This window comes from Canis lupus, chromosome 4 (assembly GCF_011100685.1).
Source record: "Canis lupus familiaris isolate Mischka breed German Shepherd chromosome 4, alternate assembly UU_Cfam_GSD_1.0, whole genome shotgun sequence".
Lineage (NCBI taxonomy): Eukaryota > Metazoa > Chordata > Mammalia > Carnivora > Canidae > Canis > Canis lupus.
Window position 1 is genome coordinate 60,714,896 of NC_049225.1, and position 13,397 is coordinate 60,728,292.

General features: G+C 45.2%; 1 protein-coding gene across 1 annotated transcript in view; it reads left to right on the forward strand.

Annotated features, from left to right (window-relative positions):
- The first annotated feature begins 356 nt into the window (after window positions 1-356).
- SH3TC2 (SH3 domain and tetratricopeptide repeats 2) overlaps window positions 357-13,397 on the forward strand; it is a 104,275-nt gene continuing 91,234 nt past the window's right edge. Inside the window, exon 1 of the mRNA XM_038535083.1 lies at window positions 357-508. Coding sequence (XP_038391011.1) covers window positions 484-508 — 25 coding nt within the window. The 5' untranslated portion in view covers window positions 357-483. The remainder of the gene's footprint in view (window positions 509-13,397) is intronic.

Consider the following 13,397-nt stretch of genomic DNA (forward strand, 5'->3'; position numbering starts at 1 on the left):
TTCCACAGAGTGATGACCATGAAAATATGTCTCAGAATTCTGCAACTGCCAGGAGCTTACTGAGAGGTTCTTCTGGTCTAGGATTCTTTTTAATAATATCTGCAACTGGATACTGATGAATTCAGCTCTTTGGAGAGAACTTTGGTCCACTCTAAATGCCCCAAAGTGCTTCCGTTGGGAAATTATTTTCCCTACATAATTTTAAAGATAGGAAGAAAAGGGTTAAAAGGAGCTGCAACAACTCTACCCGTGAGGATGTCCACAACAATTGGAGGCAGCCAGGAAAGACGCAGAAGGAAGCTGGGGGTGGGATGTTGGGTGGAATTGGCTGTGAAAGTCATCAGGAAAGCAGAACCTTGGCTCTGTCTTTGCAAGAGAATGAAGCTGAAAACCGCAGAGCGGAGGGTCCCTTTGTTTGGAAGTTTGTTTTGAACTTTGAGACTCCAGAATGGAGATAAACACGTCTCACTCGGAAACAGGCAAATGCTCCTGGGTGTTGGAAAACCAGGTGGGAAAACCATTGGGAGACAGATTTTCCACCTTCTTCAAGGGGTGGATGGGCTGCCCCCATTATGCTTCTCTTCTGCTCAAAGTGCCCCTTGTGTCCTGACTTCCGGTCCCTGACTGGGGTGGTTTGTAGCTCTTGTTCCCATTTTCTGACCCTCTCGCTGCTCTCCCTGACTAACCCAGCACTAGGCTCCCCAACTTTTCCTCCCAGTTGCCTCTTTCTCACTCCCATCCAGCTGCATCCCACATTCTTACCTCTCCATGAGCAGGTCCCTCCCCACCCCACTCCTGTGTGCTCCTGCCCATTGTGAGGGTGAGTGAATCCCCCCTCACGCACCCTCACCTGGACACAAAATCTTTCCGGCACGTGAGGTGTGGCAATGGTGGGAAGAGGTGCTTGTGATCCAATGGTTTCTGCTTGCTATTCCTAGACTATTTGAATATCCCACCAAGAGTGAGTACTTTTATTTTTATTTTTGAAAAATGATATGTAGTTGTTGACAACATGAGACAGATCTACGTGTGGTAGTGGGGAAAGACTTTCGCGGTATGTGTTAAATAAGAAAATTGTGGAAAAATATATTCAGTTTTTCTTGGGGGGAGAATGTATATTTGTGGACATATGTATCATATAATACAGAAAACATACAGAATATACATGTCATATAAAATAGTTCAATCACTTTTCCACAAGTGGGATCCCATATAGGTACCACATATACATATATTTATAATGCATAGAAAAAAGATCTGGGAAGGCACACCCCTAATTATCAGGCTCTTGGATCAAACAAAAATTTTGGATTATGTAGTTTTAACAGAATCACTTGGGCAAGTGTAAGCTTCTTGGCAGACATTTATCTGAAGAGGAACTAAGGTATTCTCTTGTTTTCTAGTTCATTCACTCATTCGTTCATTTGTTCAACAACTTCTGATGGAGTGTCTATCCATGCCAGGAGCGGTGCCTGCCAGAAACACAGGGGAGGAGACAATTCGCAAATAAACACAGACTTCTGATTACAGTGTGTAAAGCAAGTGAAGAGAGGGCAGTAGTAGACACTAAAAGACGGGTGTCTCTCTCAACAGGTGACATATGAGCTGAGCCAAAGAAGAAGGAACAGCCATCCTGATTCGGCGTAGGGTTGTGGGGAAGGTGGGGGTACAGAGCCAAGTGACGAAAGAGAAAATCACAGGTCCAAGGGGAGGCAGAACCGGATGCAGGTGATGAGTCTAGAGGCTTCTTTGTGGAAGAGCTGAGTGGGGCGCAGATGGTCAAGACCACATTCAGGATTAATGAACCTGGGATGGGAATGCCCTCCTAGCCTGGGAAGTCAGGGGTCCTGTTTCCCGCCCTGATGTAGTGGGATGTGAAGAAGCCTGGGGGCAGTGGGATAAAATGGTCTGGGCTAGTCCTGGCTCTACTGGTCATTGCGGTGTGACCTCAGGCAAGTGACTTGACCTGTCTAGGCTGTCGGTTCTTTGCGTGTGAAGCCGGGGTCATAGCAGTAGCTACCTCACTCTTTGGGTTGGTGGCAGTGACAGGTATAGTATCTTAGCACCGTGCCAGGCATCTAGTATTGCTCATGTACTCTGCTGTTGTTTGCCTTGGAAGAATCTGACTGGCTTGAAGGTGCCGCTCTGGGCCCGAGTTGCCACATCTATAAATGGAGGATTGGACCAGATGAGTCCTGAGGCATCTTACACCCTAGTGTTCTCAGTCCTCAGCATCTGAATGTTCTGTGGTTGGAGTTTGGCAGAAGATCTGACCATGTTCCAGGCTGATGCAGAGACCTTTGATCCACCGGGGGCCCCACTACTTTGTGCTGAGCCCCAGGCCCTGAGCAAAGAACAGACTTCCCACCAGGAAATGGTGCTTTGCGTGGTGCTCCCTGACTCCATGTCTGCACCCTTTTCCTTCCTGGGGGAGCTCCCAGACTGGGGTGGAATTGGCAGGACATAGGCCTGTTTTTCTGGCCCAAAGGGTTTGGTGATGGAGCCGTGCTTTTCTTCTTGTTCCTTACATTGTTTTGTGCAGAAATGTTTAAAAACAAATCAAAGGGGTTCCCGAGGTCTTGGGGAAGCTTCTGGGGGGAACAAAGGAATTGGCTTTGAGATCAGAGTGTTGGGGGCTGCAGTGCTGGCTCTGGGGGAGCTCTGGGCAGATGGTCCCACCACAGGGTTCTGCTGAGGCCTCATACTCACATCCGACCACAGCCCAAGCCTCCTTCCTGAGAGTCACCCTGCCAGCAGAAGCAAGGAGCTGGGGTGGAGCCAGCTCCAGTTGGGAATCTGGTAGGTCTGGAGGCTCAGCCCTGCCATTCCCTTTGGTCAAGCTTCCCTGTGCTCAGTTTCCTTATTGGAGTCTGAAAGCGATACCAGCGAGCCTTCTAACCTGCTCTTCCGTTTTACAGATTAAAAGACTTAGCCTTACTTATTACTCACCAATCATCTCTCTTATGCCTATGGTTCTGCCGGGAGTGCCCTCCCCTGCTACGCCTCCCTTGAATAATGCCCGTCATTTCCTCCAGAAGCCCTCAGGTCTTGTCATCTCCTGGAAGCCATCCTCTGAGCTCCCCTAGCACCGAATGCCCAGTCCAGTCATGGAGGAACCCACCTTACCTCTTGCCCCCGCTCCCTTTGGTTCCTTGCATGGAAGGAGTCCCTGGCCGTGCAGTGAGTTTGTCCATCTTGACACCTTGCATATGCTGTTCCCTACACCTGTTTTGGGAAGCTCCTCTTCCTCTAGGTCTTCACTTAATTGCTACCTCCCTAGAGAGGCCTTGCATGACCAGCTAGCTTAAGTGTCCTGAGAGTATCTTTAATTAATGGGTGGAGTAAAAGCCTCTCAGACAACATGGACTTAGTCATCTCAGAGTTCAGTTAAATTAACTCCCATGCCCTCCTATCCTGAACTGGCTCCCCTCCCTCTTTATTCACTTGGCTCTTTAAGATGTAATTTCCACCTCTGAATATGGTCTTCCAGTATATCCTCCAGAATCTGCCAAGGGTGCCCTATCTCCTAGATATTAAGAATTACAGGTGGGTCTTCATGGCGGCACAGGTAGAAAGTACAGTGCTGCCCTGTGCAAGAGAAAAGGATTGGCAATCAGGGGACCTGAGTAGGGTTCTGTGCAAACCCTAGCTATGTGACCTTGGGCAACCAATTAATTCTTGGTGTCTGAATCTACTCAGCTGTAGTGAATAACAGGTGCCATTAAACATTATTATAATACATATTATAATTATCCCTTTCCTGTGTATATCTCAGGATTGTTCCAGGAATGAAAGGAGAAACTGTGTGCTTTGTGAACCAAAGTCTATGCAAAGCAGGTGATGAGTGTTTTCCCTCATCTCATTACAAATTAGCTATACGAGCTCAGTTATTTACAGAGAATTTGCAGAAGGTAACATCATATCCCCTGATATCCAGGAAGGCCACGGTAAAGGGCAAGCAGAAGGCTGCGGTATGTGTGTGCTAGTCATTTCCCCAGGAACACCATTAAAGTGCATTGCACTGCTTGGCGTGACATTGCAATCCACAGGCCTCCTGCAAGCACCTCATAACCTCTGAAAGGGCAACAAGCCTCTATTTGTGAGAGAATCCCACAGTTTGCTCCCCAGCATCGGTGAGTTTTAGGTTGCCACTGCTGTGCTAGTATTAGAGCTCGTCAAATATAAGTCCCTCCTTTTACAGAGCCCCAGAGGCGTTGGAGGATGCACTGGCCATACGGAAAGATCCCTGGGGTCTAGATGATCACTAGGTGCTTAGAAATTCCCATGACCCATTCTGCTTCCATTTGGGAACTGTGCCCAAGAGTAGAGTCCTCCTTGCGCCATAGAGGAATCCTCACAAAGTGGACAGAGAGGAAATTTCATTGCAGTGTGATTGGATTTGTGATACAAAGAGAATTGGCAGCAGTGTAAATGACACTTTGGGGGAGATGAACAGTGGCATATCATAACACTAAGGAAGAGGACACAGCAATTAACAGAATGAAGTGGGTGCTGATGTCATAACCTGGAATGCTGCTCAAGACCCAGTGTCTGGTGGGGGCGAGGACAAGCTGCAGCCCCGTATATATGGCATGCCACAAATTATTAAAATGACCACATAGAAAGCACACTATCTTCCCTTGGAGTGCATTTTAGGGCATATGGTCTGAAATAATGATAGCATTTAGCTCCAGGTGGGAGAGAGGTGGGGCACTGACCAAGAGAGTAGGACAGGTGTCTTGAGAGGATGTCTGCCTTAGGGACCATGTTTCACTTCATTTTTTTTAAGTAGAGGAAATGTATTCACGAATTCTTGTGTGATTAAAAATTAATGATAATGATTTTAAAAAATTAGCTTTGGGCTCTCTCGAGCCCTTTCTCTGGGCTGGCAGGGCTGGTTCATGACCGACTAACCCCGTATGAGTCACGGTGCCTCACTGGGGAGAAGGGTGGGTCTGCTTTCCATCTCCATGCTGGCTGGTGCTGGGACTCTCTTGGTTTTGGAGACCGGTCCCATGCCAGGTCCTGCGTGTGAGCACGACGTAGCCAGGCTCCTCCCAGTGTGGCAGGGTCCTCTTATAACCGACCTGGTGGTGACTCAACATGAGAAAAGGGGCTGCATAGCATCGTTGACACAGAACCATAAAAACTGTGGGCCTAGAGCCTCCAGTCCAGCTCTCAGTCCAGCCTTCATCACCTAGGTTTCTTGGGCAAGTGCTTGCAGCCCAGCCTGCTCTGATCGCCTCTCCTATCGCTTCCTCCTGTTCACTCTGGTCCAGCCACACTGGCCTCCTGTCTGCTCGCTTGCCTCAGGTGTTTGTGATTGCTATTCCTCTTAACCAGAACTCTCTTCTCTCTGACTTCCACATGACTGACTACTTCTCAGGGTTCAGGCCTCCTCTCCAGTGAGGCTGCCTCCCAGAGGGATCTTCCAAGTTGTCTCTTCCCTGGTGGTCCTTCTCCACCAATACATGCTATTTTATTCCCTCAGAGCATGAGACACCACCAGGATTATGTTGTATAACTGATTTGTGTGCTATTATGGACTACGTGGCTCCCTGGAAGGTAGTGTATTAGGATCCGGCATCTTCCCTAACTCTGCAGCCCAGGTACCAAGAACAGTGGTTGGCACATAGTAAGTGCTCAGTAAAGAGTCTGAATGAATGCATGACCGGCACAAGCCCAGTAAGAACCATATACTAGGAGAAGGATTCCAAGTTTCCTTCCAGTCCCCTTCCAGCCAGGAGTCAGGTCCTTAAGCGAGGCAGGAGTGACTAAAGGCACAAACCCCAGGTTTCTCTTCCCAAGTCAGCTGCTACAAGGCTGAAAGTGTAAGGCCTTTTACTTAATGCCCAGATGCTTTAATTTGCTCATCTAGAAGACGAAGGGATTGGACTAGATGCTTCTTTTCAGCTCCAAGCTTTTATGATGCTATAAAATATAAATGGTTTGGGCTCACATGCTCAAATCAAGATATATGCTTGAATACACTTTCTTTAATATGCCTTTAATATCAGTTTGTGTTTTTCCCCTGTTTTCCTCTTTCTCATAAAAAATGGAATGCAGCATGTGTGGCAGTGTGGTCTCTGGTGCACTGTAATCCCGAGCCCTTGATGCAAAATTCATTATTGAATCAAAGGCTGCCATTTTCTCTCCTCATTTGTTTCTTTGCTCTCCAAACAATTTTGAGCTTTGACACCTTTATTAGTGTCCTTTGGCCTTTTAGCAGAATGAAAATAGGGTAGATCTAGTCATCGGCATTATATTCTGAATACGGCCAAGTGGGCATGCAGAGGAGTAAGGAGTGTTTGTTCCAGAACAACTCATTCAGGCACGTGGAGCAGGAGACAAGGTGGGTGAGCTCCTGACTTTCCATGCAGCAGAAAGGAGCTGGGTCAGCTTGGTCTCTGGGGCCAGGTTCTGATTTTAGTACTGTGTCTCTACTTCTGTTTGGAGAGCTAACTGAGCAGGTGTCCTTGATTTGGAGGCTGCAGGCCAAAAGCATGATAAAGGCTTCTTTTACTGAGAGCTTGCTGTACGCCAGGCACTATGTTCATTTAACTTTAATTCTTCCAAGTGCCCTGTGAAATAGGAACCGTTATTACCCCCATTTTTCAACTGGAGAAACTGAGGCTTAGGGAGAGTGAATCAAATGTCTAAGCTCAGGTAGGGGAGCTATGATTTGCCCCCAGGCTATCTGATGCTAGAGCCTTCAGTCTTTCCCACTATCAGTACTATATGCACACAGTATAGGATGCTGTACGTATCCTGCGGCGCAAGTCTGGCTCTGCTAGGACAAGGGCCAGACAATCATAATAATCCCTAACATTCAAGCCTCTCATCAAGATTTAAAAAGTAGCAGTCAACATCAGAGTTCTAAAAAAAAGATTATATTATAAGCAAGCCAGGTATTCTTTTCTTCAACAAACGCACAAGTATGCAAGGAGAATGTATATACTTTGCTGTCCCAAATAGAAACTGCTATAAAAAGACCCCTGCCCTCAAGGCTCTTTTAGTCACTTGACATCTGAGGGAGTTACAGCTGAGAGATTTTGCATAACGTGTCCACTCCATCCAGCTTGTCTGTGGCAGAGTTGGAATTCAAGCCAAACATTGGACCCTCAGGGATCCCTGGGTGGCGCAGCGGTTTGGTGCCTGCCTTTGGCCCAGGGCGCGATCCTGGAGACCCGGGATCGAATCCCACGTTGGGCTCCCGGTGCATGGAGCCTGCTTCTCCCTCTGCCTGTATCTCTGCCTCTCTCTCTCTCTGTGTGACTATCATAAATAAATTAAAAAAAAAAAAACAAAAAAACATTGGACCCTCAGGCACTCAACTTCCCTGAGTAATGGAAAGCAAGACCTCTAAGGTCCAATATGAAAGGCTGCCTGTCATCTTTGTCTTTGCCCGAGTCTATGACAGTATATGAATAACCATTCAATGAGTTGTCAAAGATATAGATCAGTATGAATGGACTGAACAGGGTGGCGTTTCCTGACCCTGGTGCCATTGACATTTTGGGCTGGATAATTCCTGGTTGTGGGGGCTGGTCTGTGGACTGTAGGAATTTTAGCAGCATCTCTGACCTCTGCCCACTGGAATGTAGTAGCCAGTCGCTACAGCCAAAATTGTCTTCTGATATTATCAAATATTCCCAGGAGGCAAATTGCCCCTAGTTGAGAACCATGGGAACTGAGTGACAATAAAACAAAAATTCTTTCTTTGCTTTAAGTCAGTGACAGTGTTGCATACATGAGACTCACATCAAATCAGAGGATTGGACCTCAAAATCTCAAAATAGCTAACATAATCCTTGGATTGACTCAGAAGCCTGGAGCTATGATATGATCATAGTTTCTTCAGGTGAAGTTGAGGTTAATTGATGGGCTTGGTTTAAGAGTCATGTATGAACAAAACATAGTCTTTAAACACTAGAATTAAACAGAACAAAACAAAAAACACTGGAATTACTCTCAGTGGAGAGAGATGCTCACACAGTGAAAGATAAGGAACTGAGGGGTTGGCAGCTCTGTTGCTTCCATCTCATGCTAAGTGGAGGTCTCCATCCAGGGAAAGGAATGGCAGAGACTATGGCCTTACTCCTTAAAGGGTGGTCCGTAGACCAGTAGCCATTGATCACCTGGGAGCTTGCTAGAAAATACGGATGCTTGGGCCCTCCTTCACTCCTACAAAATCAGAATCTACATTTTATTAAAATTCCCAAGAGACTTGTTTGCACTTTCACGTTTGAAAAATAATAGTCTCTGGGACTAAGATAGACTTTACGAAATCAGAAGAACTAGCCTCTATATTTAAATGGATCTCTCTCTCTCTCATGTTTGCCGACTGTGCATGAAAGTGTGTGGATGATAAGTTTGTTCCGCTTGTTTGCTTAACTGCTATAGGAAAGCGACTCTGTGTAGGTTAGAAGCATCTAGACTTTATTCTGTGGTGTGTGTGTGTGCGTGTGTGTGTGTGTGTGCATGTTTGTGTTTCTGGTTTATGTTGCCTTCTAAGTTTTAAGTGATGAAGCTATGTATGTGTATTCCCTGTCACACACGCCCCCACCCCCATATGTGAGAAAACTCATCTCTGCCAACTATTAGAAATAAGACCTCAGAGAAGTCAGCTGACGTGTTCCTCACGTACACAGAGGCCTGCTGCTTCACAGGCACGGTGCAAGGATGGAAGGAGTCGATGACTTTGGATGAGTTTTATAAACAGAGACCTCCTGTACAATCACAGGTTGTTATTTGTGATCACTGTGTCTGCAAGGAATAAAACAGGTCACCAGAGTCTCTCTGTAGCTCAGATGCTGTCTGTGCTGCCCCCTGCTGGTTAAGGCATCTAGACACATGCACTTAGCCATGAATTTCTCTTCTCCTTACACCTCCTTTTTTATTTATGAATTTACGCATTTATAACCACACAGTCACAAATAAATTATTGTTGTTAAAAACTTCAGATAACGGAGTAACTAAAAAAATACAGAATGCGCTTTCCATCCCCCATCCCCTCATTCCTGGGCTACAGGAGGGTGGGATGGTGTCCACTCTGCCTCCTGCTGACGCCCTTGCCCAGCACAGTGCCCGCTGCCCAGAGAGGGGACTCATAAGCATCTGTGGAGTAAATGGACTGCAGTCATCAGGTCGATGTGGTCCTTTTTCTACACAAAGTCATTTAGCATCTACTTTTGTACATAAATGGGTTCACATTGTATGCACATTACTTTTTGCCTCATAATATATCTTTTTTGAAGATTTTATTTATTTATTTATTTATTTATTTATTTATTTATTTATTTATTTATTTATTTATGAAAGACACACAGAGAGAGGCAGAGACATAGGCAGAGGGAGAAGCAGGCTTCATGCAGGGAGCCTGATGTGGGACTCGATCCTGGGACTCCAGGATCACACCCTGGGCAGAAGGCAGGTGCTAAATCGCTGAGCCACCCAGGTGTCCCGCTTCATAATATATCTTGAGGATATTTCCTTGACTGATATGTAGACCTACTTCATTCTTTATCACCACCAACTAAATACACCCTTGTTATTTGACGGCTCCCATGGGGATGGTGTTGAGGTTCCCCCTATTTCTCACTATTTCCAGCCATGCACAGACCTCTTGTTGCCCAGATGCTGGTGTCCCCTGGAGACACACCTGACATGGACTCACTGGGTGCTGGGGCTCCTCCTTCCCATGCCCTTCATTGGATCTGATGACTGAAAACCTGAATCTCCCTGAAAGATAAGCTGGAATGAAGAAAAATTCCTTTCCCTGGGAGTGGTGGGAGTGTCAGTCCTGGGCTCGTGTCCTGCGCTTGGCCCACACCCTCACATGCACGCACATGAGCACACACACCATCCTATCCCAGCCTGGTCACTACAGAACCTAATTTTAAAACCTGAGCTGATGAGTGCTAGCGTGTTCTGTGGAAGCACGCTGGCCGGAGAGTCCTGAGGTTTGAGTTCTAATAGAGGCTTTGCACAAAACTGCCTAAAAGTGTTGAAGAAATGATTCAGTCTTTCTGGGCCTCAGTTTCTTTCTCTTTAAAGTAGGTCGGGAGGGGAACGAGTAGGAGTGGACACTTGCAGGCCAGCCCTCCAGGGTGAGGCTTCGGTTGCCTGCCCTTGACCCCAGGCGGGCTGCGGGAGCCAAAGAATAGGAAACTGACATGTTGAAAGAACATCAGCTCTCCTGGGTGAGGTCAGAGCCGGCCACCGATGACCTCGGCCTGGTCCGCGGGTCAGCAGCCCCATCGCGTCCCCAGCTGCTGCTCCCAGTTCCTCCCCCGACCCTTGGCAAGGGCACCATTCACATCTGCGCAGAGGAAAGCCTGGAGAACACCTCCCCACCCCCCGCCTGCGGCTTGGCAATCTGGCACCTTCTGAGGGCTACCCGGCCACAGATGCTGCTTGGCTCTTCCCGCCAGAGTGACAGGCACTAACCAGAGCAGTAAGGACGGAGCCCTGGAGTCCCATTGCCCGGCCTCGAACCCTGACCCTGCTGTGCCCTATTAGCTGACTCAGCTGGGGCGAGTGACTCAGACTCCTGGCCCCTTGTCTTTCTTAAACTAGGGCTGATGTTAATAGAGCTTTGATGGTGTGTTGTGAGGATTCAATGAAGTTCTTTTTCCCTTTTTCTCTCCCTTTGCCTTTTTTTTTTTTTTTTAAGGATTTTATTTACTTATTCACGAGAGACACAGAAAGAGAGAGAGGCAGAGAGAGAAGCAGGCTCCACGCAGGGAGCCTGATGTGGGACTCGATCCCAGGTCTCCAGGATCACAACCTAGGCCGAAGATGGCGCTAAACCGCAGAGCCACCCAGGGATCCCTCTCCCTTTGCTTTTTACTTTGTTGACGGAAAATTTATTCCAGGGATCCATAGAATATAAAAAGACTTCTCATCATGAAAAGACAAATTTGAAATAAAGTATTAGCTATAAAAAGCAAAGAGCTGGCCTCTGGGAGACTCGATGTAGAAGGTGGAGTAGAAAGTGGGTGAGAAGTGAGAGGCTCTTGGACGAGGGCTGTAGGTGAGTCTCCAGGAGGGACCTATTTGCCAGGCGGGTCTTTGCTAAAGTTGTACAAACTTCATTCTGAAAATTCCTCAGGAGAGTGGATCTCCGTCTATTTCATCCATTGCTCTATCTCCTGGAGCCTTCAAGAGTGTCTAGCAGAAAATAGGTGTTCTATAAATATATTTGTTTTTTTAAAAATTATATTCTTCTATCTTTTATTACTTTTGTTTCCAGATTTATTGAAATACAATTGGCATATGACATATTACATGTCAATTATATCTGAATACATCATGATTTGTTATATGTATATGTTGCAACCATAAGTTTAGTTAACATCCATCACCTCAGGTAGTTAAAAGTTTTTTTTTTTTTCTTGTGATGAGAAATTTTAAGATCTACTCTCTTGGCAACTTTTGAATGTACAATACAGTATTTTTTTTTAAGATTTAATTTATTAATTTGTCAGGGAGAAAATGAACAGGAGGGAGGGGCAGAGGGAGAGGGAGAAGCAGACTCCCTGCTGAGCAGAGAGCCTGATGTGGGGGATCCATCCCAGGACCTTGAGATCATGAGCGGAGCCAAAGGCAGACGCTTAACCGACTGAGCCACTCAGGTGCCCACAATACAGTATATTGTTAATTATAGTCACCCTGCTGTATGTCACATCCCTGGTACTTATTTATCTTGTAACTGGAAGTTTTTGCTTTTTGACCACCTTCACTCGCTTCACCTACACCCTACCTCCTGCCTCTGGCAACCACCAATCTGTTCTCCGTTTCCATTAGTTTGGTTTTTAGATTCCACATATAGGTGACATCATACAGTATTTGTCTTTCTTGAGTGACTTATTTCACTTACCATAATGCTCTCAAGGTCCATCCATATTGTTGCAAATGGCAGGATTTCTTTTTTTAATGGCTGAATATTATTCCATGAAAAATAGATATTTAAATATTTACATTTGCTAATATTTATAGTTATATAGATCTCACATTCATATTTATATCTCACATTTTCTTTATATATTTATGTCCCACATTTTCTTTATCCATCCATGTCTTTGCTCTAGTAAATAATGCTGCAATGAACATGGGGTACAGGTATCTCTTTAAGGAGTGATTTCATTTACTTTGGGTAAATATCCAGAAGCAGAATTGCTGGATCATATTGCAGGTAATTGTATTTTTAATTTGTTGAGAAACTGTCATGCTGTTTTCCATAGTGGCTGTACCAATTTACATTCCCACGAACAGGGCACAAGAGCTTCCCTGCCTATACATCCTTGCTAACACTTGTTATCTCTTGCCTTTTTGCTAACAACTATTCTAACAGGTGTGAAGTGTTAACTCATTGTGGTTTTGACTTACATTAATCTGATGATTAGTGATGTCAAGCATCATTTTGTGTACCTCGTGATCATATGTCTGTCTTTGGAAAAATGTCTATTTAGTTCCTTTGCTGATTTTTTAATCAGAGTGTTTGTTTTTTGCTATTGAGTTGTATGAGGTTTAAAAAAATATATTTTGGATAATAACTCCTTATCAGATATTTGATTTGCAAATATTTCTCCCATTCCATTGGTTGTCTTTTCATTTTATTGATGGTGACTTTTGCACCTTCGAATGCATAATGACTGCTTGATATGTGTTTTTATTATATTCAGAACACAGTATAGCACCTAGACCAAGTAGGTGGTCCAGAAATATTTGGTGAGTATACGACAAATGCATGAATGAGCTGAAAGTGAGGGACTATGTTCTAGCTCCATTTCTGCCTTTGACTTCCTTTAATACCAAACTTACAGCACTTCCTGACTCTACTAGCCTTCCCCAAATCTGCCTCCAATTTCTTATCCCAGCATTTTTCTAAGTGGTTTTTCCTTTATCTGGAATGTTCTTCTCACTTATTTCTGCTGTCAAAATTCCATCCTTCAAGATGCAAATGACATGCCACCTCCTCTGTGAAGCTTTCTTTGATTCTCCATGTGGTAGTGCTTCTTCCTTCTCATATTTCCAATATATTTCGATATTGATGATTCCCAAATTCATATTTTCAGTCCAAATCTTTCTTATGAGCTCCAAACTAGTATATTCAAGAGTCTATTCAGTATCTTCGTTTGGATGTCTAATAGACTCAAATTTAATATGTCCACCACCCACCCATGCAGCTAAGTTAGCTTCACTTATAGGCCCTCCCATCTCAGTTAAAGGCAACTGGATCTTTGTAGGTGCTCAGGCCAAAACATTAGTCATCCTGATGCTTGCCTTTCTCTTACATCCTACTCTTAGTCCATCTGGAAATCTTTTTAGATTTTCTTGGGAAATCTAGAATTAGAACACTTCTCACCACTTCCACTGTTAGCACTGTGGTCCAA